The sequence below is a fragment of the Haemorhous mexicanus genome, chromosome 9, assembly GCF_027477595.1.
Source record: "Haemorhous mexicanus isolate bHaeMex1 chromosome 9, bHaeMex1.pri, whole genome shotgun sequence".
In the NCBI taxonomy this organism is placed as follows: Eukaryota; Metazoa; Chordata; class Aves; order Passeriformes; family Fringillidae; genus Haemorhous; species Haemorhous mexicanus.
Window position 1 is genome coordinate 6,255,906 of NC_082349.1, and position 19,945 is coordinate 6,275,850.

At 43.7% G+C, this 19,945-nt stretch overlaps 3 protein-coding genes across 4 annotated transcripts; 2 read left to right on the forward strand and 1 right to left on the reverse strand.

Moving 5' to 3' along the window:
- Positions 1 to 387: 387 nt before the first annotated feature.
- Positions 388 to 10,169, reverse strand: BTF3L4 (basic transcription factor 3 like 4). Of its 2 annotated transcripts, none has more exons than XM_059853827.1 (6): positions 10,028 to 10,169; positions 8,082 to 8,145; positions 7,151 to 7,264; positions 4,964 to 5,165; positions 3,700 to 3,759; positions 388 to 2,831 (listed from the first exon to the last, which is right to left on the reverse strand). In XM_059853827.1, the coding sequence occupies exons 1-6, from the start codon at positions 10,057 to 10,059 to the stop codon at positions 2,785 to 2,787; spliced, it is 519 nt and encodes a 172-aa protein (XP_059709810.1). In that variant the 5' UTR covers positions 10,060 to 10,169; the 3' UTR covers positions 388 to 2,784. The 2 variants fall into 2 exon arrangements, with proteins under 2 accessions (XP_059709810.1, XP_059709809.1); XM_059853826.1 differs by lacking the exon at positions 10,028 to 10,169 and adding an exon at positions 9,255 to 9,412.
- TXNDC12 (thioredoxin domain containing 12) lies at positions 10,016 to 19,678 on the forward strand. The gene is made up of 7 exons (XM_059853828.1): positions 10,016 to 10,148; positions 12,125 to 12,185; positions 16,990 to 17,042; positions 17,543 to 17,616; positions 18,171 to 18,240; positions 18,330 to 18,413; positions 18,809 to 19,678. Exons 1-7 carry the CDS (start codon positions 10,058 to 10,060, stop codon positions 18,886 to 18,888), a joined length of 513 nt encoding a protein of 170 aa, XP_059709811.1. The 5' UTR covers positions 10,016 to 10,057; the 3' UTR covers positions 18,889 to 19,678.
- On the forward strand, positions 12,194 to 15,372 carry KTI12 (KTI12 chromatin associated homolog). The gene has a single exon (XM_059853825.1). The coding sequence runs from the start codon at positions 13,466 to 13,468 to the stop codon at positions 14,438 to 14,440; it is 975 nt and encodes a 324-aa protein (XP_059709808.1). The 5' UTR covers positions 12,194 to 13,465; the 3' UTR covers positions 14,441 to 15,372.
- Positions 19,679 to 19,945: the final 267 nt, after the last annotated feature.

A 19,945-nucleotide genomic window follows, 5' to 3' on the forward strand; every position in this document is an offset into this window, starting at 1 on the left:
TTTGCTGTCTCACATCTGCCGATTCTTTGATTTTCACTGGTTGAGCTTTGACTCCCTCACATACAATCCAGGAGACATTTCGATTTCCTTTCTGCTCCATCTCCCTACTTTCCAATCACTGCTAAGTTATTTAGCATGTCAGTAGCATTACCAGTATTTTTAATACATCAGCAGAGTTAAGTACAGAGCAAGTAAGCACAAGGGCTTCAGAAGTATGGTGGTTACCATGCTTCGAGCCAAGCAAAGAAGAACTTCGTGTTCACCTTTATGAGGGGAGTTTTTATTTACCAACGCTCCCCAAAGCTATTTTTAGTAACCTTGCATTTCCATCAGCATGTACAAGCACTGTTTGTCTTATACCATGAATAAATACAAAAGAAAAAGAGCTTTTCCCACAACAGCCTTTATAGGCTACTTTTAATTAAAATCAGTTTAATGATTGATAAGCTCTAGTATTTCCAGCAGCAAATCATAAGTGGTTGACTGTTTCCAGAGACAGTGAAAAAAACTGAAGATAATATAACTACATAAGCTAGCATAGTTAGTTGGTTTACTGGGTGTCAACACAGGAAAAATGTGAGGGTTTAACATGTAAATTCAAGAGCAAAAACTAAATCAGTATTTTTAGGAATCAGAAAGTTCAGCTATATAAACTGAGGGAATCATTGTTTCCAAGGCTTACTTTTAGTCTCTCACAAAATTACTTTTGACATACCTCCTTCATCAGAATGAACAAGCAGGAATTTTCAGTGTCTGATTAATATTTAGGAAGGGGATGTCTCATATACCAATTCTGTACAGTTGCTACTTAAAAGGGTTCTTCACTTGTGCCTCTTAAGCAAACGGAGGAACACTGCGAATACCAGTGTCCTTCCTGTACTCCCTGGGCTCACAGAAACAGAAGGTAATTCCATGTGCCTGAGCACACATTTGTGGAGACATCTCCTCCTTATAAACACAACAAATCACCTGCAGCTGATCAGCCATACAACAAACAAAAGTTTCTTTCAACAGCACAGAGAAAATAGGAGTATAGGGAGTGTGAAATCCTAGAGCTTTAACAGGACCCTCCCTAGCCCCATGTCTTGGTCACTGTCACCAAGAATGCAGTGCTGTCTCAAACAGCTGCTGCATCCACCTGCTTTCCTCAGCCAGTGCTGGTGGGAGGAGCAGACAACACACAGGAGGGAGCATTTCCTCTTTTGTACTGTTATTTTATTTTGTAGTAAGATCCACGTAGTATATAAAATATAACAGGAAAAACTGAACGAAGCCTAGAAAATGAACCGAGGAGTTCAGCTGCCAAACCACTACAGCTCTACTTCCCTGGGTTCATGAAGTCTCCAGAACTCATGGACTGTTTGCTTGTACTATTACAGTTCTCTAGCATATGAGCCTACACCAAAAGCTGATATGTTCCAATTAAGCCATAGTTAAGTGACAGATGTAGAGGAAAAAAAAACAAAGTGGCTTTTGTAAGCCACAGCTGCCCTTGACAGAGGTTACAATGATGTCTAACTATACTGTAATGCACATTACATCAAGAACCTTGAAAGAGCCTCTGAGAAAACGGCTTCACATTAAGCATTTTAAAGAAAGGTCATAAATACTGCACTGTACCAACAGTACCTCCCAATGTCCTCCTTATGCCTGAGGAGCATTTGTGTTTTGTAAGAAGCTACTACATAGATGACACCAAACCTAGAGGTAGGTTATAGGCCAAGGTAAGTTACAGGCAAAAAAAAAAAAAGAAAAAGAAAAAAGAAAAAATCCCTTTAGAGCTAGTCACTGCACAGACTGCCCAGCAGGAAGCAAGGCAAAGTGTCAACAACTCTTTCCTCCCACCCTAATCATTGTTCACACAGTGCATTTAGTTCCTAGTGCCCTAAGAATGAGTGGATCATCAGCTGCTAGTAAATGCAGTCATGCCAAGAGAACAGCTTGAAGTTATTCAAGCAAAAACCTGTTACTGTGCAAAACTGGTGCACTGGACTGTTACCAACCAGACCTCCAAGCTTCGGAAGTGACCTGACAGTAGAGAACCAAGGTATTTTTCTTTTGACTGGGAAATACTTGAGTTACCAACAGGAGAACATACTGCTAAGTCTACATGGAAGGAGTCAAATATCAGCTTGTATCAAAACTTTAGAGATGACAAAAAAAAAAATTGAAAAAGGTTTAAAAAAGCACACTTTGATGAGACCAAGTTTTTAAAAAGTTACTGTACCAAACAAGCCGCTAAAACAGCTCATCTCTCCTACATCCTGGGATCAACACAAGGTTGATAACAAATATGTGTACATTGAGAAACACACCTGCAAGTACAATAGTTACAGCAAATTAACCCCAAGTTTTAATGGTGTAATGCCTTCAGGTCACAAAATGTGGACAAAATGTTAATCTTAACTCCCTCTGTGCACTATTTGGTGATAATCAAAGTAATGATGCTGAAGATTCATTTTATTTCTACTTCCAAAGGAAAAGGGTAAATGGTTAAATATGTGTCCTCCAATTTGTTCTCCACTATACGTACACCCACACACATACACACACCCCTCAAACTGCACAGACATTTCTTTTTGACCAAAAGAGTAGATCCTGGGAGTAAGTGCAAAATGCAAAATCAACTGACAGAAAATGCTGAACAAACAGCATCATAAAAATACAAAATATTTATATTACTGAACTATTAACAGATGATGTTCTCTGTTTCTTTAAAACTTTGGAACCACATAGCTGATTTCTTAAATCTAGTCCATGCCAGCTTCCAGAACTATTAATGTTTTAGTTAGCTTCATTCTTTGATGCTTCATCAAAATTTTCTACGAGATCTGAAAAAGATGAAGATATTTAATACAGTAATGCCCAATAAGATTACCTTTCTAAGTTTAATGAAAATGCATATAATTACAGGAAAGGTTAAGTAATACTTAATCACACTTAGGGAAACCATTTCTTTATGGGCAGACTTCAAAGGGCTTTAGAAAATATTGTTTGTTTAAACACAGACAAAGAACTAGAAATGCAGAAACACTCCAACAGTGAAAATTCTAACATTAAGTGATTAAGAGCTGATTTTCAAAGGTGCTCTACTAGCTGCAGTTGAGTTTTGAGCATCAGCATTCTTTATAGAATGCCTGCCATTCTTGAGAATTGAATTTTATGCAAGGTCACAAAGAAATAAACCAGTGCCAAGGCAGGAGGAATTGAATCTCTGGTCCCCACATATGCTGTTTTAGCTAACACACCATCTCAAAGGATACAGTGGAATGTGGTTATTGATAAAATTCACTGACAAATAAAGAACTTATCATATTAACTTCCAGACACATTAGCATATTTTTTTTTCTTCTGCTACAGAAATAAAAATTCCCACTCCAGACCCTGATACAAAAACAACCTGGTAACTATACCAATTATGTCATTTTGCAGTCCTAAACCCCTGTCTGGATATTTAGATACCTGTTCAACCTCACTGAAACTATTTTAACCTAGTTTCACTCAGTAATTAAGGTAGTTGCACAAGGTAATCTCTTTTCCAAAAGCTGGATTTCCAAGTAATATTTTAATGCTGTCCTATATAAGAAACCTCCTTCAACAAGTGAGGAAGGAGTATGATCACATCAAAAGCTACACATTTAAATGAATGAATTAAAATATTTATATCTTAAGTGGACATAAAAGTGTGTATGTGCCTACCTGGGACATCATCATCTTCTTCATCAATATCTTCAGATTTTGGTGCTTTACTATCCAACACTATAAAAAGAAATTCGGTGCTGAGCTCTCATAATACAGCATCAGGGACACACAACAAAACCATACATGTGAAAAAAGCAAGCACTTCCCCAATCCCTAGTAGAGACAACCACACAAATGATCAGGTACTGAGAGTTACCAGCATGACCAAAAAGTTTCCTTGGGGACATTCTGATAGCAAAGCATTAGCAGAGCCATCTTCAGATGCTATGGGGTATTCATAAAGAGTTTGAAAAGATCAAATGATACAGAAAACCCACAGCATGACTCAATTTTCTAAGTGAAGTCTTGTTGTTCAATGCAACAATAATATGGCACCAACCAGTGACCAACACATCATATTATTCAAATATGCCTATGATGATCCATCTCTCTAAATTTTAGAAGATATTTTACACACTACTAAAGAAAAACCCTCTTCTTTTACTTAAACTCTGAACATGAATGTTGGAGAAATTAAAACTGATTTAAAAGGAATAACTGTGTGTTGAAAGCATTAGAACAGATGATGTATATTCCATTCCAAACACAGACAACTGCAACACATCCAACTACTGTCATCTTAATGGCCATAACAGTCTAACTGGAACTGGACCTAATCTTCATTTTTTAACTTGAAAATTGCAGTAACAGTTGTACCACATACACCCTTCCACCTATGCTCCCAAGATTTTAAAACTATCAGAAAATACAGAATCATATGCATAACGGTGATTTGGGTTTTTTTTTTTAGTTTTCCATTAAAACTTTGATTTTTAACTTTTTTTTAAGTCTTGGTTGGATTCCAAAGTGTATTGTAGAGCAGAAGAACATATTGCTTCTTCTACAACTGCAATAGAAATATGCTTTGTATGAACAAAGAAAACAGAATAGATTCCCTGACAAAAAGAACTGGTTGAGTTTTCCCAAGTAAAAACTTGCTTTCCCCTAAGCATTCTGCCATACACAGCTGTACACCTGCTATCATAGCATGCCAGGCTTATCTATTTCTTTTAAATCACGGCCTGCCTATGTAATCTTGAAACAACAAAGATAAAAAGAAAGTTGTTCCCCCACCCTCTACTTCCACAACAGTGGCAAATAAATAAAAGCACACACACACTTCTGACTTTTTAAGTCACATGCTGTTGTTAAATTTGGGTTAAAACTTTTGGTAGCTCATATGTCCTTTAAGTCAGCTATGAAAGATTCCAAAAAGACCTACCTTGTCTTGGGAATTGTTCAGCTAACTTCCTGAGACTTGTTAAGCTGTCAGCACCAAGCTGGCTTAAGATGCCTGGAAGCATTTCTGTGATCGGTTTAGCCTCTGCATGACCAGTAATTGCAAAAGTGTTGGCAGAGAGGGAAGCTTGAACCTTGGGGTTGTTGAAGTGAATAACTGTTCCATCATCTTTTATCATGTTCACCTGTTTAAATATATTAATAACATTTACCTAAGTGTTGCAGCATCTTGTTACACAAGCATAATAACTAAAATCTAGATTTGAAATATCAAAATTACAGATCTAGCACTCCTTCAAAAGGATAATACAACCATGATAAAAGCACCTGGAATTAACACCATCTAAACTCAAAGCTCCAACCTTGCCACATCAGGCTAAGCCATTGCCTTTCACAGGTGCCTGTGTCACCTACCAGGAAAATGTTCCTGCTTCTTCCCAGCTGGCAAAGGCACAGGACTCACACAGGCTCAGGGCAGGGATGCACAAGCAGCACTGGGGGATTAGGTACCAACTGCACTGGAACAGACTGCCAGTACCTTCCCAATCATTCCACAAGGGCTCTGAACACTAAGGACACCACAAAGTGATCCTGCTCTCCTTCCCTGGCCTTCTGAATCACCAAGAATTCTGTCTTACAGCCAGTGTAGTGGCCTGCTTTAGAAAGGCCACTTTTCTTCTAGGCATGGATAAACTATTATGGAAGAGAGTTCTACCCATCCAACACAACAGTGGTATTAAACCTACATGAAAAAATTATTAAGCAATGTTTTTAAGTTACAGGGAATAAAGAGGGATTCAGAACTAAAGATGAGACCTAAAATACAGAAACATCTAAGTTCTCAATCCTCACACAGCAGCAGAGTCCCAAATGTGTTTTGAACAGGAAATCCAGGTGGGTTGCTTTCCTGCAAAACTAAGCAATATCCTGTCCTTTGCCCATGGGGAAATGGTAAAGGCTTCAAGCACAATTATCCTGTTACTCAAGAGCCTCTCTCAAAATGACACAAATGTGTTACTCATGCTTGATTCAACATTACTCTTCTAGCTGCACGAAGCTTACAAAGGTCAACCTGCGTTCACTTGAATAAAACATTCCAAAATTATGTCTCTTGCTATCAAGGTGGAAACATTTTGCATCATCTTCCTACACTGAGATATTTAAATTCCTTAATAATTGTGTCTGAATAAAGATCCTGTGCTTTGTGCACAAAAAAACCCCTGAACATACACTAAGAAGAACTGTGTCTTTCTTTAGTTCATACAGCTCTGCATATTTGTATTAAGCTTAAGAAAACAGACAAACTGAACTGTTTCTGTAACAGAGGTCTGAAAACTTACAGGCAAACCACATCAAATCTGCATTTGCCCTTGGAAGGGAGGAATGCACTTACTGACTTCTGCATGCACCTTGCAATCCTGCTTCAATTAATTCATCACAGAATAAATACTGCACTTCTTTAACCAAGTAGTACAAGTACTACAGCCACACTGAGCTCACCATGGAGAAACCTCCTCCTCTTCTCATGCATAAGGGTCACTCCCTACACTGTTATGGAAAACATGTTTTATTAATACATGTAAATTAGAGGTATTCAAGGAACATCTGAAACCTTCACATTCCCACTTACATTAACACAGAAGCTGCTTCTGTAGAGTCTCTGCAGTGCTTTAAAAAACATTTCCTGTAACTACTGCAAACAATTCCAGCATTTTTTGTGCAGTAAAAGGTCCTAATTTTGATAATACAAACTTAGGGTGTTTCTAAACCTTCCTTCATACTCTGAACCACACTTGCTCTAGATGTGCCTGCACAGTCCATGTACATTTACTGCTCTTCTCTTTAGAGCAAGTTCATTAAAGTCAAGAATGAAGAGAAGTTTTGTTCTGCAATGAATGCAAGACACACACACACAGCACAGAGCTTACTACCTCCGCCACACACTGCCTGGGCAGCAGAACCTTCACCTTTCCTTCTCCAGGCACATACACATTTATGCCAATGAGGCAATAATACATCAAGCAATGTTACCTCTCAATAACCAGATCTCTAAGGTTTTGCTTGGAAGATAAAACTGTTGTCAAAACCAAAAGCAAACTCCACCACACCACCACCAAAACAATAGAGTGAATTTAATTTCAAATAGGAAACACTTATTTTTTCACTATACCTCTTCAATGCCAGCAATGTTATTTACAGCAAGTTTTTTGAGGGAACTCTGAAGTTTTTTGTCATCAGCTGTAGCTGTTCTGTGCACCACCTTCTTCTTTCTGCGAGCTGTTCCCTGGGAAGAATCAGGAGACAACAGTCAGCTTTGCTCAAAATCTCACAACAGTAATTGCAAGTCAGGGCACAGTCTGAGCAACATCTTTCAAGCTTATGAGACATTTCTGTAGACAAAAACACTTCTTAACTTATCTCTCTTTACCTACAGCTTTGGCCATCATTCCCAAATTTAAGTTTTTTAAGAAACACCATACAGCAGCATATTTTCCCTTTCACTAAACCAGACTACAAAAATACTACTTAATATTAAGCAATACATAACAAAGTTTCCCCAAGATACTTTTTCCAAAACAAAGCACAAATAGCCCCACTTTGGCAACCAAGTCATTAACGCTTTCAGAGTGTTCCACAGACAGCAGTTTTGGAATTCCTGGTCTGCAAACTTTTGTACAATCATCCCTATGACAGGAGATGAGCACCTACACTGAACAAACTACATGCCTTTTAACTGGTCATAGTAACTACCCACTAGCTCAGAGAAAAGAAACAGCTCAGTGCACAGCCAGTGCCTGAAGCAGGCACAAAGAAGAAAATCCCCAACAGGAAGACCATAAAGGCAGAACTGTAACACCCAACAGGTGAGATTAGCTGGAGCTTTCACAGGTCACAACAAGTCATTGAATTAAAACAATGCTTGCACACTGGAAACTGCTCATCCAGCCACTGTGAACTGAAAGAAACTTGCATTTCAGGTAGCTGCACTATAGGCCAGATCACACAAAACCTGTATTAGTCAAGCCTAAGCATATTTTTTTTCTTCTCTTTCTATGAACTTCAGCCTGTGCTTTCAAAAGCATCTCTGGTGGTTTTCTTACCTTTCCTCCTATTCGGACCTGCGCTTGAAGCTTGGCCAGTTTTTCTTGGTTCATAGTGCTATGTCTAAAGAGCAAAAACAAGTTCAACTTAACATCAAAACAGTAACAAAAAAAGTCAGTCCATTTTAAGAGTACTTTTACAGCTGCAGCAGGTTTTTCAAATTTCTAGAACATCACCCAAAACACTGTGTCAAACAAACACACAAAACCAGAGCTTTAAAGCCACAACACCCAAGCAATCCACAGTGGTCCTGCAGTAGGAAAGACCCACACTTAGCTAAAGTGTGCGTGCCACGATGAGGCACAGACTCCACAGGACATTTCATTCTGTATCAGGCCGAGGTACTAATTTCCAGGATGCCAGTTTACTGCTAGAAGTATTTAAGTGAATTACTGGCTCCAACCAGACCCAAACCAGCACATACACGACAAGTGGGTCTGGGAAAACACCTTAACTTTACGAGGTTCCAGGGACACAGTCATCACTGAACTACCTGGGATACTTTTCATATAATGAATCTATAATACTAATGAGCGAGATCCAAACTCTGTGAAGTTCGTGTATGGACATATTTACAACATGAATTTCTGGTAGCTTTTCATCCAATACAGTCACGGGGAAGTTTGTCCAGTGCTTCTCCCATGGGTCAGGGAACTTTATAGGCTAAAAGCCCTGAAAATCCATAATGGGTGAAAAAAAGCCTCAAGCCTCCCAGCAAAATGCGTTTCGCTGCTCTGCCCCAGCGAGCCACCAGCGATGCCCGGAAATCTCCGCATGTGCTTTGTGCCGGGAACGACGGGGGGAAGAGCGGGAGCTGGGCACGGATCGGCGCACGGAGGGACACCGCGGGCGGCGGGAGAAGCGGCTCAGGGTGGCTCGCTGGGCAGCCCCAGAGCACGGGGAGCGGGAGGGGAACCCGGCTCATCCCTCAGGAGCCCGTGCAACCGCGGTCCCACGGGAGAGCCGCGGCCCCGCGAGCCAGGGCAGCCCCCGCACAAGGAGGTCGCTCGCTCGGCCTCTCCTCGGGGAACGGCCCAGCACTGCCCAAGGGGATAGGACCGAGCTGCCGCGGCGCCCCGTCCGCCTCAGGCCGGCGGGGACGCGGCAATACCGGGACGCGGCGGTAGTAGGACACGGAGACAGCGGGACACGGCAAGAGCGGGCCCCCTCACCTGAGCGCGGCGGAGCCCCCGCTGCCAACACGCGGCGAGAACAAGATGGCGGCCGAGGAAGGAAAGAGAGGCGCACAGAGAAAGGAAGCGCCGCGCCACGTGACGGCGCCAGCCCGCCCGCAGATGGGCGGGACCGCCCACCTCATTTACATAGAGGCGGGGGGGTCTATGGCGCGCAAGGGCTCCAGGGAGTTGTAGTCTCCAGGGAGCAGCAGTCGCCCGTGCTTCGGGGCAGGGAGCAGTGCCCTGTGACCCAAACTGGGACGCGGCGCTTCCAAACGTGTCACCAGTCACTCTGTCCCCCTTAGCGAACCCTTCCTCACACGCTGCGCTTGCGGTCGGTTTTGCCTTCCCGCCAGCTGCAAACTCCGGAGAGAGCAGCGCGACAAAAAGGTTTATTTCGGAAGGAGAGAATAAACCCCGAACCACCCCCGTCCCACCGCTGCCTGCTCCGGTCGGGATAACGCTGGGCTTTGCCCAGGGGGAGTAACCAGGGCTCTGGGGCCCCGGTGCGATGCCTCATACCCCGGGGGTCCCGGCTCCCTGTAAGGAGCTGAGCTCATCCCGAGCCCCCCACACCGTTCCCGTCGGCTGCCTCCCCCGACACCCCCGGGCCGGGCCATCAGGGCGGCGCACCGCCCACATCCGCCACACATCACTTCCTGGGCTTTAAAAAACGGGAAGAAGAAAAAAAAAAAAAAAAAAAAGACCAAAAAAAAAAAAAAAAGTGTAGCTAAGCGGGTCCTGTCCTGTCCGGAGGTTCGGGGCCATACCCGGGTGCCGCCGCTGCCCGCGCCGACACCATGAAGGCTCAGCCCGCGGCAGCCTCCGTCCTCTGCCTGTGCCTGGTGCTGGCGGCCTGCGCCGCCTCCGCCGCGGGAGGGCTCGGAAAGGGTCAGACAAACGCTTTCTTCGGTCTTTCCCCAACTTCTGTCCCCACTCGGGGCGGGTCCGGTCCCCTCAGCCCGCGGAAGCCGCCGGGCGGGGGCAGAGGGCGCAGCTTGGGGCTCTGGAGGTGCGGGGGGGCTTTGCGGGGTCTCCGCCGCTGCGGTTGGGTTCTGGCTGGAGCGCTCCTGAGGGCTCCGCGGAGCCCCCCGAGCCCAGTGCCCCGTGCCTGCCTGCCTCCGCCGGGCTCCTGGCAGGCGATGAATGGCCCTTCCCTCCGCCCTCGGCTTCCCCTGCCCTTCGTGACCGCTCCTCACCTCGCTCCTGGCTTGCCCAGGCTCCTTGTCTAATTACCGTGTCTAATAGCCCAGTTCACCCGGGGCTGGGCTTCACCCCAGGCGGTGGCTTTGCCGTAGAGGTAAATCTCCTCCTCAAGGCTGGTTGTAACCAATTTGATCAATGACAGCAAAGCTGTGGTGTGGACCCCAGCCAGCCATTCACCCTTTAATTCCCCAGATGACTTTCATTCAAAAGATATACTCTGTAATGTGCTGGGCAATGCTTTTAAAAACACACTGAAGCTCACCACAAAGTGTGGTTTGTCTTAAATATAGAAAAGCTTTTGAAAAGTGTTTCCCAGCTAGAACAATAGAAGGTTTCCCCTGTTTTAACATTTTGGCCTTAGACTGAAATAGCTGAGGTGTCAATATTCTGGGTAAACGTGACTTGTGCTAATCCAGCTGGGTTTTGCTCTGGGGTGTTGAGCTCATACAAACCTAGTCCTGTGTCGCGGGCTGCCTCAGCACTTGCTGGGTGGCTGTGAGGGGACAGGCACGAGGCATCCCCACCCTGCTGTGAGCTCATCTGTTTGATGTGTTGCATCACTTATGTTCATATTTGCTCATATCAGCAGAGATCAGGTAACACAAACACCCTGCCACTGTCCTCGCCTCCCGGATGCTGAATGGAGGTGTCCCAAAGACTTGCCTTGTTTTAGGCTTTCTCCAGCTTCTTTGCCATAGTTGTCTACTGGAGACAATGTCCACTTTCCCCTGTGTCTTCACTGGGCAGTCTGTGGCTCCTGATCTCTGTGTAGCTCCCAAAATCTCCTCCCCTCAGCACCTCAGGCACAGTGGATTCCTGACTAATCCAAACCCTTAGGGATGGGATGGGGCAAACCAAGGCTCATGTTTGGCCATCCAGCACAGTAATTGTTAATTACTGGAACCAAGACCTTTGAGGAGGTGTTCCAAGAAGAGTTCCTCTTTTTACAGCTCCTGGATCTCCTTCATCTAAGCTCTCCAGGTGGCTTTTGGCCATGTGCTGTGTTGGCTACTAAAAAAACCCAACCCTGGCTTTGCAACTGTTAAATGTACACTGACTCACTCTTAAGTCAATTGACATAACAAGACTTGTTATCTGGATGCCAGATAAATTATTTCCTGCATTGTTCTGTCACTGTAACACTCAGAAATCTGTATAATGGTGTTCTTTCTTGCTCTTCCATGATATTTTCATCAGCAGGAATACTTAGCATAATAGCTTTAGAGCAATTAATGATCATATGTTGGCCTCAAAATTTTTAAGTTTCAGTTTAGTTCACCTTCAGTGGGATTTAGGAAGCCAAATGCTGACATGTTTAATTTGTCATTCATCAGATAATAAATGTTCACAAACTGAAAAAGAACAGAGAATAATCAGAAGGCACTTCAATTTTAATATCTGGGGGATTTTAGTGTCACTTACATACATATACAGAAATATTCATGAGCATGGCATGTTTTTGTTAATTAATTTCAGTGGGATTCCTCGTACGACGGTGTGGGCTCTAAGTATTTCCAGAAGTCTTTCCAGAAGTGGGGCTATAGTTGTCTTTTAAAAAAGAATATAAAATAAGTTGAAAATACTCTCGAGGGTTGGGCTGTTTTCCTCTGTTAGCTGACATGTTAAATTATGCAGCATTTATAAACCCTTCTCTCTGGCAGGTTTTGGAGATCATATTCATTGGAGAACGCTGGAAGATGGGAAGAAAGAGGCAGCAGCAAGGTATGTTTGCTAGTTTTAAATACAGACATTTGTCTTCACAAGCATTCACAACGATTCTACTTCAGCCCTAAATTTAACCACAGAAAAGAGTTTCTATTAACAAAAATGAGGATGGTTTAGGAGACTCTTCAGGTTATTGAAGAGAAAATACAGAGTTTTTTCCTACAGTTTATTGAAGAGAAAATACAGAGTTTTGTTAACTTTGCTAAGGCACCACCTAGGTTTAATCACTGCAGTCTAATTCAATGATTGAAGCCCTAGCATGTCCTTGAAATAAGAAAATATTTATTTATCACAGTAAAGAAATATATGGTTCTCAAACACACAAATACAAGTGTAAGTGGTGCTCAATGCCCTTAAACTCAGCAGTGCTAAGAGCTCCCCTAAAAGTCCTTGTGCCTGTATAGATGAGGCCTCAGCATGAGGTATTTTGTTTCCATCTGCAGCAAAAATCTGGAAGTTTCAAATTATAGTGAACTGACAGAACCTGGTTTGGGCTAAGCTTAAATTCTACAAAGAACAATGTCTCTATGCAAAATGACATCTTGACTTTCTCTTCTCAGAGTTTCTTCTGCTTTTTGTTAAAATCCAAGAAGGAGAATGGCATGCTTATAAATTCTACTTGCATTTTAACTTTATAACCTAGATCTGACAATGCTGACATGAGCAGAAATTACTCATGCCTTCCAGTTTGCTGTTTAATTTAGCTCTGCTCTCAAACGGATCCATCTGGCAAGTTCTACACTCCAGTGCAGACATTGAATTAACCCAGATGGTACACTTCAGAAGTCTTACAAGTTTTTGTAACTTGATACTTTAGCATTTTTGAAAAAAAAAAAAAGTAGATTATTTCAGTTTTTACGGTTATAATTGTAGCAGCAGCAGAGGAAGCTTTAAAATGAGACAGAAGAGGGTGGGAGGGATGGCAAGGTCTGAGCTCTCAGGTTTAGGCAGGATTAGTGCTCCTGCTCAAAAAGATCCTGCAGCAAGGGATGGAATGGGTGTGAACCACACTCTCCTTTCATTGCCGATGCACATATCTGCTTGCTGATTTGAGTGCGGCAGCATTTGAGTGTTATTGAATTGAAGGACTGGGAGAAACTACTAGTAGCAAAGAAAATATAAACCTAAAAGTACTTATTTTTTTCTAAGTCTGACCATAAATTAGGAGATGTAAAATTACATAAAATTATCTGGAATGCATCACGTGAGATGCACCAGAGCCGGTGGTCTAGGAAGTTTCAAACCTTTGATTTCAATTCTGTAAACTCCACAATGTCATGGGATGCTGGGACTTCTCGGTTTTATGTTCCCTGAGGGCGAGGGCGCGGTCCCTTCGTTTCAACAACTGCTGCGATGGGGTTTTAAGCGGGACGCCTCGCAGAGCGCTGTCGCGGTGCCAGAGGCGTGCCGGAGCGCGGCGATTCTCTCCGACCTGTCCCGGGCGCTCCGCGGGGCCGGGCGAGCTGTGGGTGTGCGTGCCCGACGGAAGCAGTCGCTCCACGTCCGGGTCGGGTGGCGCTGGCCCGGCGATGCCGCTGGTGGTGCTGTGCGGGCGGCCCGGCAGCGGCAAGAGCCGGCGGGCGGCCGAGCTGCGGGAGGCGCTGGGCGGCCCGGAGCGGGCGGCGCACGTCGTGACCCAGGCGGAGGGCGGCCGGGCGGCGCTGCGGGCCGAGGTGGAGCGGCGGCTGAGCCGGCGGGACGTGGTGATCGTGGACGCGGGCAACGAGCTGCGGAGCATCCGCTACGAGCTGTACTGCGCGGCGCGGCAGGCGGGCACGCCGCGCTGCCTCCTGCACTGCGCCGGCGGCGCGGGCGGCCCCGACGAGCCGCCCTTCGAGGAGCCCGACCCGAGCTGCCGCTGGGACCGGCCGCTGTTCACGGTGCGCGGGGAGGAGCCGCTGCCGCTGGGCGCCATCCGCGCCGCGCTGTTCGAGAGCGCCGCGCCGCCGCCGCACCGCGCCACCCGCACGCAGCCGCTGCAGTCCTGCGGCTTCCTGCACCAGCTGGACCGCGTCACCCAGGACGTGCTGGCCGCCGTGCTGGCCGCGCAGAGGAGCGGGGCACAGCCCGGGGAGACCATCCGCGTCCCCGGCGTGGCCGAGGGGCTGGTGCTGAGCCGGCCCGTCAGCGTGGCCGAGCTGAGCCGGCTGCGGAGGCAGTTCATCAGCTACACCAAGATGCAGCCCAGCGATGAAAACTTGCCCCAGCTGGCCAGCATGTTCCTGCAATACCTGAGCCGCAGCATCCAGTGAAGTGTCACCTGTGCCTCCCAGCAGGGGCGGTGGTCCGGCCCCGAAGTACTCGCAGCAATGTGTCTTGAGGCACAGACCCTGCAGAGCCCGGCTCCCACCTGTCGGGGATCGGATCACTGGGCAGCAGCAGCTCTGAGAAGGTGGACGCCGTGTCCCTGCAGCAGCCGAGCCAGCTGCATTGCTGGGGGATCTCCAGGGAAGCAGTTCCTCAGCCCTGCCTTCTCCCCACTGGCATCTTGCAAAAAGGAGAGCTGCTGGCGCGTCCCCAAGCAAGTGAAGTCTTCTGTGGAGATGCAAACCCCAGTAATCAAATAGTGTGATGTGAAAGTGTAAAAGGTGATGACTGTAGGGAAGACTTTTTCCCTCCACATTGGCATATGTGTGCCTGGAATAAGATTGTTGTTCTAGAGCTGCCACCAGATGATGTCAAACTGCAGAAGAGACTTCAGGTCCAGAACTGGAACAGGCTGTATTTTTAGGATGTGACTGTTTCAAAAAAATCTGACTGACCCAAGAGAGATTTTCAACTCTGCACTGCAAAAGGGTGCTGGCTTAACAGACTCAAACTTCTCTGTTTCGGGTCTAATAATAAAATGTGTGCCTTAAATGGAGTAAAGTCTTAATTTACCTGCAGGACTATTTAACTGAAAAAACTTGGTCATGTCTTTTTTCTTCAAGGTCATTATACAGCCTTAAAACCATCATTTTACACCCTTAAAAACACAAATTGCTTAAGAATGAGTGCTGTCATAGGAAAAATGAGCTAAAATGACAGAAATATTTATTTCTGTTCTGTGTGAAACTCAAAAGTCTGTACTGGCTGTGATGGGTAGCTAAGTTTCCAACAATTTTGGGTACAGCTTATATAAACTTCTCACTTTTTGATGGATGCTTCATTCTTCATTCTAATAAATGGTGGCTTTTGGTTTTAATTTTACGTGTAGTGCTCACTGGGATGAAATGGTGAAGTGGAGCAGGAAGGGTTACTTCAGTTACAATGTCTGTCTGTCTGGCACACCAGTTGCTAAGGGGCTTTATGCACTGCAGAACTGAGAAATGGCTACAAAAATGTTTTTATATAAAAAGGTTTATTTTACCAGTCAAAGTAAAGAGAACTAAGCTGAGAAAACACATCAATTATCTCAAACCTCTGTGAGTTCTCACTGACTAAGAGTTGGTATTTCAAGGAAGTGAGCACTTGCATTTAAAATGTGCTTTTAAAATTTCTCTTTTAAAAGTGTGTTGCAGTACTGGCCACCAGACCATTGAACTCCTTCAACATGAATCACTGACCCTTGATGATTAGAACAATCTTAAATCTAGTCTTAAATCAACCTCCCCTCAAGAAATAAGCAAAATAATTTTGGACTCTCTATAGAAACAATTAAAAGAAGTCAGGGAGAGGGCACTGAGGCAATACAAGCTTTACTAGGGAAATGTGTATTCTTGCTCCTTACTGCAAGCAGATATAAAGTTGATGACATATCAGTTAATTATAGATGGCAAATTTGTGTTTGAACAATTCTAAATGTTAATGGCTTCATTTCTACCCTTTCCTCATTCTAAAGTTCATTGCTGAACACTGCTAAGTAGAGATTTCCTTTCATGCCTATTTACACCTAAAGAAAAACTCATACATCAGTTCTGCTAGTAATTAATGTTGTTGAGTGCAAAGGTGTTAATAATTCATGTGTATGAAAATTTGACTTTATTTTAATCCCCTAATATGGTGCAGAGTTTAGAGTCAGAGAAACCTTACAGTTTGCTTTGCTTGGCATATCCTGAAAGTATCCATAGAGGATATTCTCTCCAGATTCCTTCCTCTCCTTCACCTAATTTTAGGCTGTTCTTACTGTTCTGGAAGCCATATCATTATTGTATGGAAACAATCTCTGGGTAGTGTAGCTAGTAAATGTAAAATGAATTATTTGGGAAGTGTGAAAGCAAAAATAATTTCGGTCCTTTTGCGTTGCACTTAATTTAGGCTGCAGTTCCTCACAAACCCCCTCTCCTTAGACCTGGTACTGGACACATCTATCACAATTAGTTTCAGCATACGAATGTGTAGGAAGCCATGCAGGCAGCCAGAGGGTTTGCTGGATTATTGCGTTTGCTGGTTGCTCAGTGGAGGGCCTTACTCACAGGAGGTGACTGAGATGTGGGCTGTAATGGGGAGAGATTGTCATCCACTGGATTGCCTTAAGCAGCCACGAAAATCTATCCTGAGATCTCTCAAGAAGCTGCTGTCATTAACCATTTCCAGTAATCCAGGTTAAAAAAGCATGACCAGTTGTGTATCTGAGAAATCTAAACTAAAAAGAGAAAGTCTCCTCCTCTACACAAGCTGTTATAGGCTGGCAGCTATAATAAATTCTTTTATCACATGTTTTAAGATTGGGAAAACTTTTTGCAAGACAATCTTAGAGCACCCCATAATCTCTTTATATCTGACTTATTTCCCATTGCATTTAGCCTTTGAGGAAGCCTTGACTATTAAACTGTACAAGTAATAGAATTTCTTTGACAATTTTCTTTCTTCTTTTTGTTAGTGGTTTGCCTCTTATGGTTATCATCCACAAGTCGTGGTGTGGAGCTTGCAAAGGTAAGTGCATTGAATACTAGAGCTTGCTGAAATTTCTAATGAACCTTTGTACAGACATCATGTAGCCATAAGAAATGTGAATTTTGGATCCAAAATGTAACTAATGATACTTGTATTTCATTGAGAGTGGCATAATATGGCACTGTCATAGCAAACAAACAAGCTGGGTGTATGGCTAAGCCTTAAAGGATGGGGTAGGTGAGTGGGAGTGGTGGTTTACAGCAGGATTTCTGTTTCTGTTGCACTGGATCAAATAGAACCACCTATGTGTGTTGGGCAGGCTTCAGCCCACGGCTGCCAGGCAAGATTTACTTCAGTTGCCTCCTGTTTTGAGCCTGGCTGGAAGGGTTGGATACATACATTCCATTTACTCACTGCTTATTGAAAAATGCCACCTCTCCAGAGGGAGGGATGAAGTGGAGATTGTGATATTGACCTGAAAATCTGAAATATTTTCCACTGCTTTTACATACCTCTTATTTCCATTTTTTTTTCTTTAGCTTTGAAGCCAAAGTTTGCTGAATCCAAGGAGATCTCTGAACTTGCTCATAATTTTGTTATGGTCAACCTTGAGGTAGGCTGTCTTCTGCTCTCTGCCCAGACTCTGCCTAGTAATGAAGCATTTGGAATCTGACTCAACTGGTTGCATCCTGTTTTGTGTACATCCTAAATCCTGCACTCCTAAATAGGCATTCAGGATTGATTGATAGAGCTCATTGTTTTAAAAATACTTTTTTCCGGTCTGGTTATTTTAATTGTGTTTATAAACTTGGCTCTCTGCCCTTGTCTCTTTAACAGTTTGTACTTTGTGTGATTCAGTTTCCACAAGAAAGGAATTTATGTTCATTCTCTCAGTACATATCAAATATTCCTGTACCCAGAGTGGGGTGGGTAATGCAGATTGACAGACCAGAAAAAATATTGTTTTCACAAATGATATTTATGTAGGTAAAAATAACTTTCTTCCCTTGGAGAGTAGAGGATACTGCAGTTATTTAGCATCTCTTCAAGATGTAAATTGCTCAGGGTAGAAGGAATCTGAAGGCAGTAACTTGTTTCTGCAGAAGGCACCATGTTTTGTTAGCTGTCTTGCTAATATCTTTCCTCTCTCCTGCCTTGCTGTGGAAGGATGATGAAGAGCCAAAGGATGAAGCCTTTAGTCCTGATGGAGGTTATATTCCCAGAATCCTTTTCATGGGTAAGGCATCCACAGCTGTTGTATCCATTCACAGCACTGAGTTCTTACTGTTTCCATCTAAATTTCCTGTTGGATTTCTAACTTCATAGACCCCAGTGGAAAAGTCCATCCAGAAATCATAAATGAGAGAGGAAACCCCAGCTACAAGTATTTCTATACCAACGCTGATCAAGGTATGTGCTGAGTTGAGGTGCATTTTTAGTGAGATGAAGCTTTGGCAGTGATGAGAAATTATGTTACATTAAAGTGTAACTGGGAGTGGTTAAATACAGTGTGAGTGATTCTGTGATGCCTCAGTAACCATATTCATAATCATGATTCACCTTAATACCTACTAAAAGTCTCTAGGACCTAATTTTGTCTCCAGTTCTGGCATGGGAAATCATGGAATTTGCATAATCCAGCCACACATAGTCGGGATAAGGGTGCAGGACTGGTTTTTTTCTTACAGATTAATCAGTAGATCTACATTCTGTAACTGTGTTGTTTTAAATCACCGCTTTCATTACCAGTTCACCTTGATGTTTTCACCCTGAGATTAATGGTTGGTATCTGTGTAATCTTTCAGTTGTCCAAGGGATGAAGGAGGCCCAGGAGAAGCTGACAGGCGATGCTTTCAAACAAAAGCACCTGGGAGATGAACTATAATGAATACACTGAATGATTCCTTTTCATCGCTTCAAAACTGAGAGGAAATGATTAAACAGACCAAGAATGTAGATGCACTGAAGGGACATAATTCCCCTGTCAGCAATGTTAGGTTAAAAACCCTGTTTGGAGTACACACACACACACACACACACACACACACACACACACACACAACAGTTACAGTGTTTTATCTGCCTGGCAGTTTGCACTGTGGTGGTTCTTTGCAACTGGGTAATGTGCAAACACATCTCTGTGTGTGTTTGAGAAACCTCTAATATTTGGTGTTAAAAGGGAGGTGTGTAGGGAACACAGTATTTGAGGACAATGTGATGGGAAAAACTAGAAGTAGCCATCATTTTGACACTAATCAGGGTTGAATCTCTCTTTTCTCACTGGTATTATGTGATCCCATAGTTTTTACTGGGCATTCCCATCACTGGGGCATGTTCTTGGGCCAGTTGTTTTCTAGATATCCAAAACCATGAATTCTGCCACTACACCAAGTAGAATACATTTCATGAATGTCCAAATAGCATGTGAATTATCAGCTCTGCAAATGTATTATTGTGTAAAACTGTGTGATTCATCTTTATTTGCCTTTGGGCAGAAATTTAACTTTTTCCTTATGCACTCACCTTTTGATTGTTCCATCAAGTGAGGGTGGGTTATGTTGAAGCTTTACGGGGTTTCCCCTTTTATTCTTTGAATGTTTTTGGCGAATGCCTTGCCATCACATTGTACTGTAATTTTGTACCAGGGTGAAAAAATTAAACCTTTTTAAACATAAGCATGCAGAGAGTGTTTTGTGGTTGAGGGTGTAGCTTTACGTTCTTAAGCATGGGGGGGGGGATATGTTTTTGTTTGTGTTGCTGTGATTATTAATGTTGACTGTCAGAGCTGAAGGTTTCTCCACCTGGATTCCCATATTCTCCTGTGCAACAAAACAGATTTCCAGACAGTACTGATGCACAGGTTGTTCCTCCCCATTTGAGGGACTTTGAATTTCCCTTTCTTGAACCTCCTGGCAACCCTCTCTGCCCATTTCTCCAGCCTC

Coding starts and splice junctions, on each gene's coding strand:
- BTF3L4 (XM_059853826.1), bottom strand. CDS start 9,400: ATGAGGTGGGCGGTCCCGCCCATCTGCGGGCGGGCTGGCGCCGTCACG. Junction 8,146..9,254: donor GGGGGCTCCGCCGCGCTCAG/GTGAGGGGGCCC, acceptor TTTGCTCTTTAG/ACATAGCACTATGAACCAAG. Junction 2,832..3,699: donor AGAAGATGATGATGTCCCAG/GTAGGCACATAC, acceptor CATCTTTTTCAG/ATCTCGTAGAAAATTTTGAT.
- KTI12 (XM_059853825.1), top strand. CDS start 13,466: ATGGGATGCTGGGACTTCTCGGTTTTATGTTCCCTGAGGGCGAGGGCG.
- TXNDC12 (XM_059853828.1), top strand. CDS start 10,058: ATGAAGGCTCAGCCCGCGGCAGCCTCCGTCCTCTGCCTGTGCCTGGTG. Junction 17,043..17,542: donor GTGGTGTGGAGCTTGCAAAG/GTAAGTGCATTG, acceptor TTTTTTCTTTAG/CTTTGAAGCCAAAGTTTGCT. Junction 18,241..18,329: donor TCCCAGAATCCTTTTCATGG/GTAAGGCATCCA, acceptor CTAACTTCATAG/ACCCCAGTGGAAAAGTCCAT.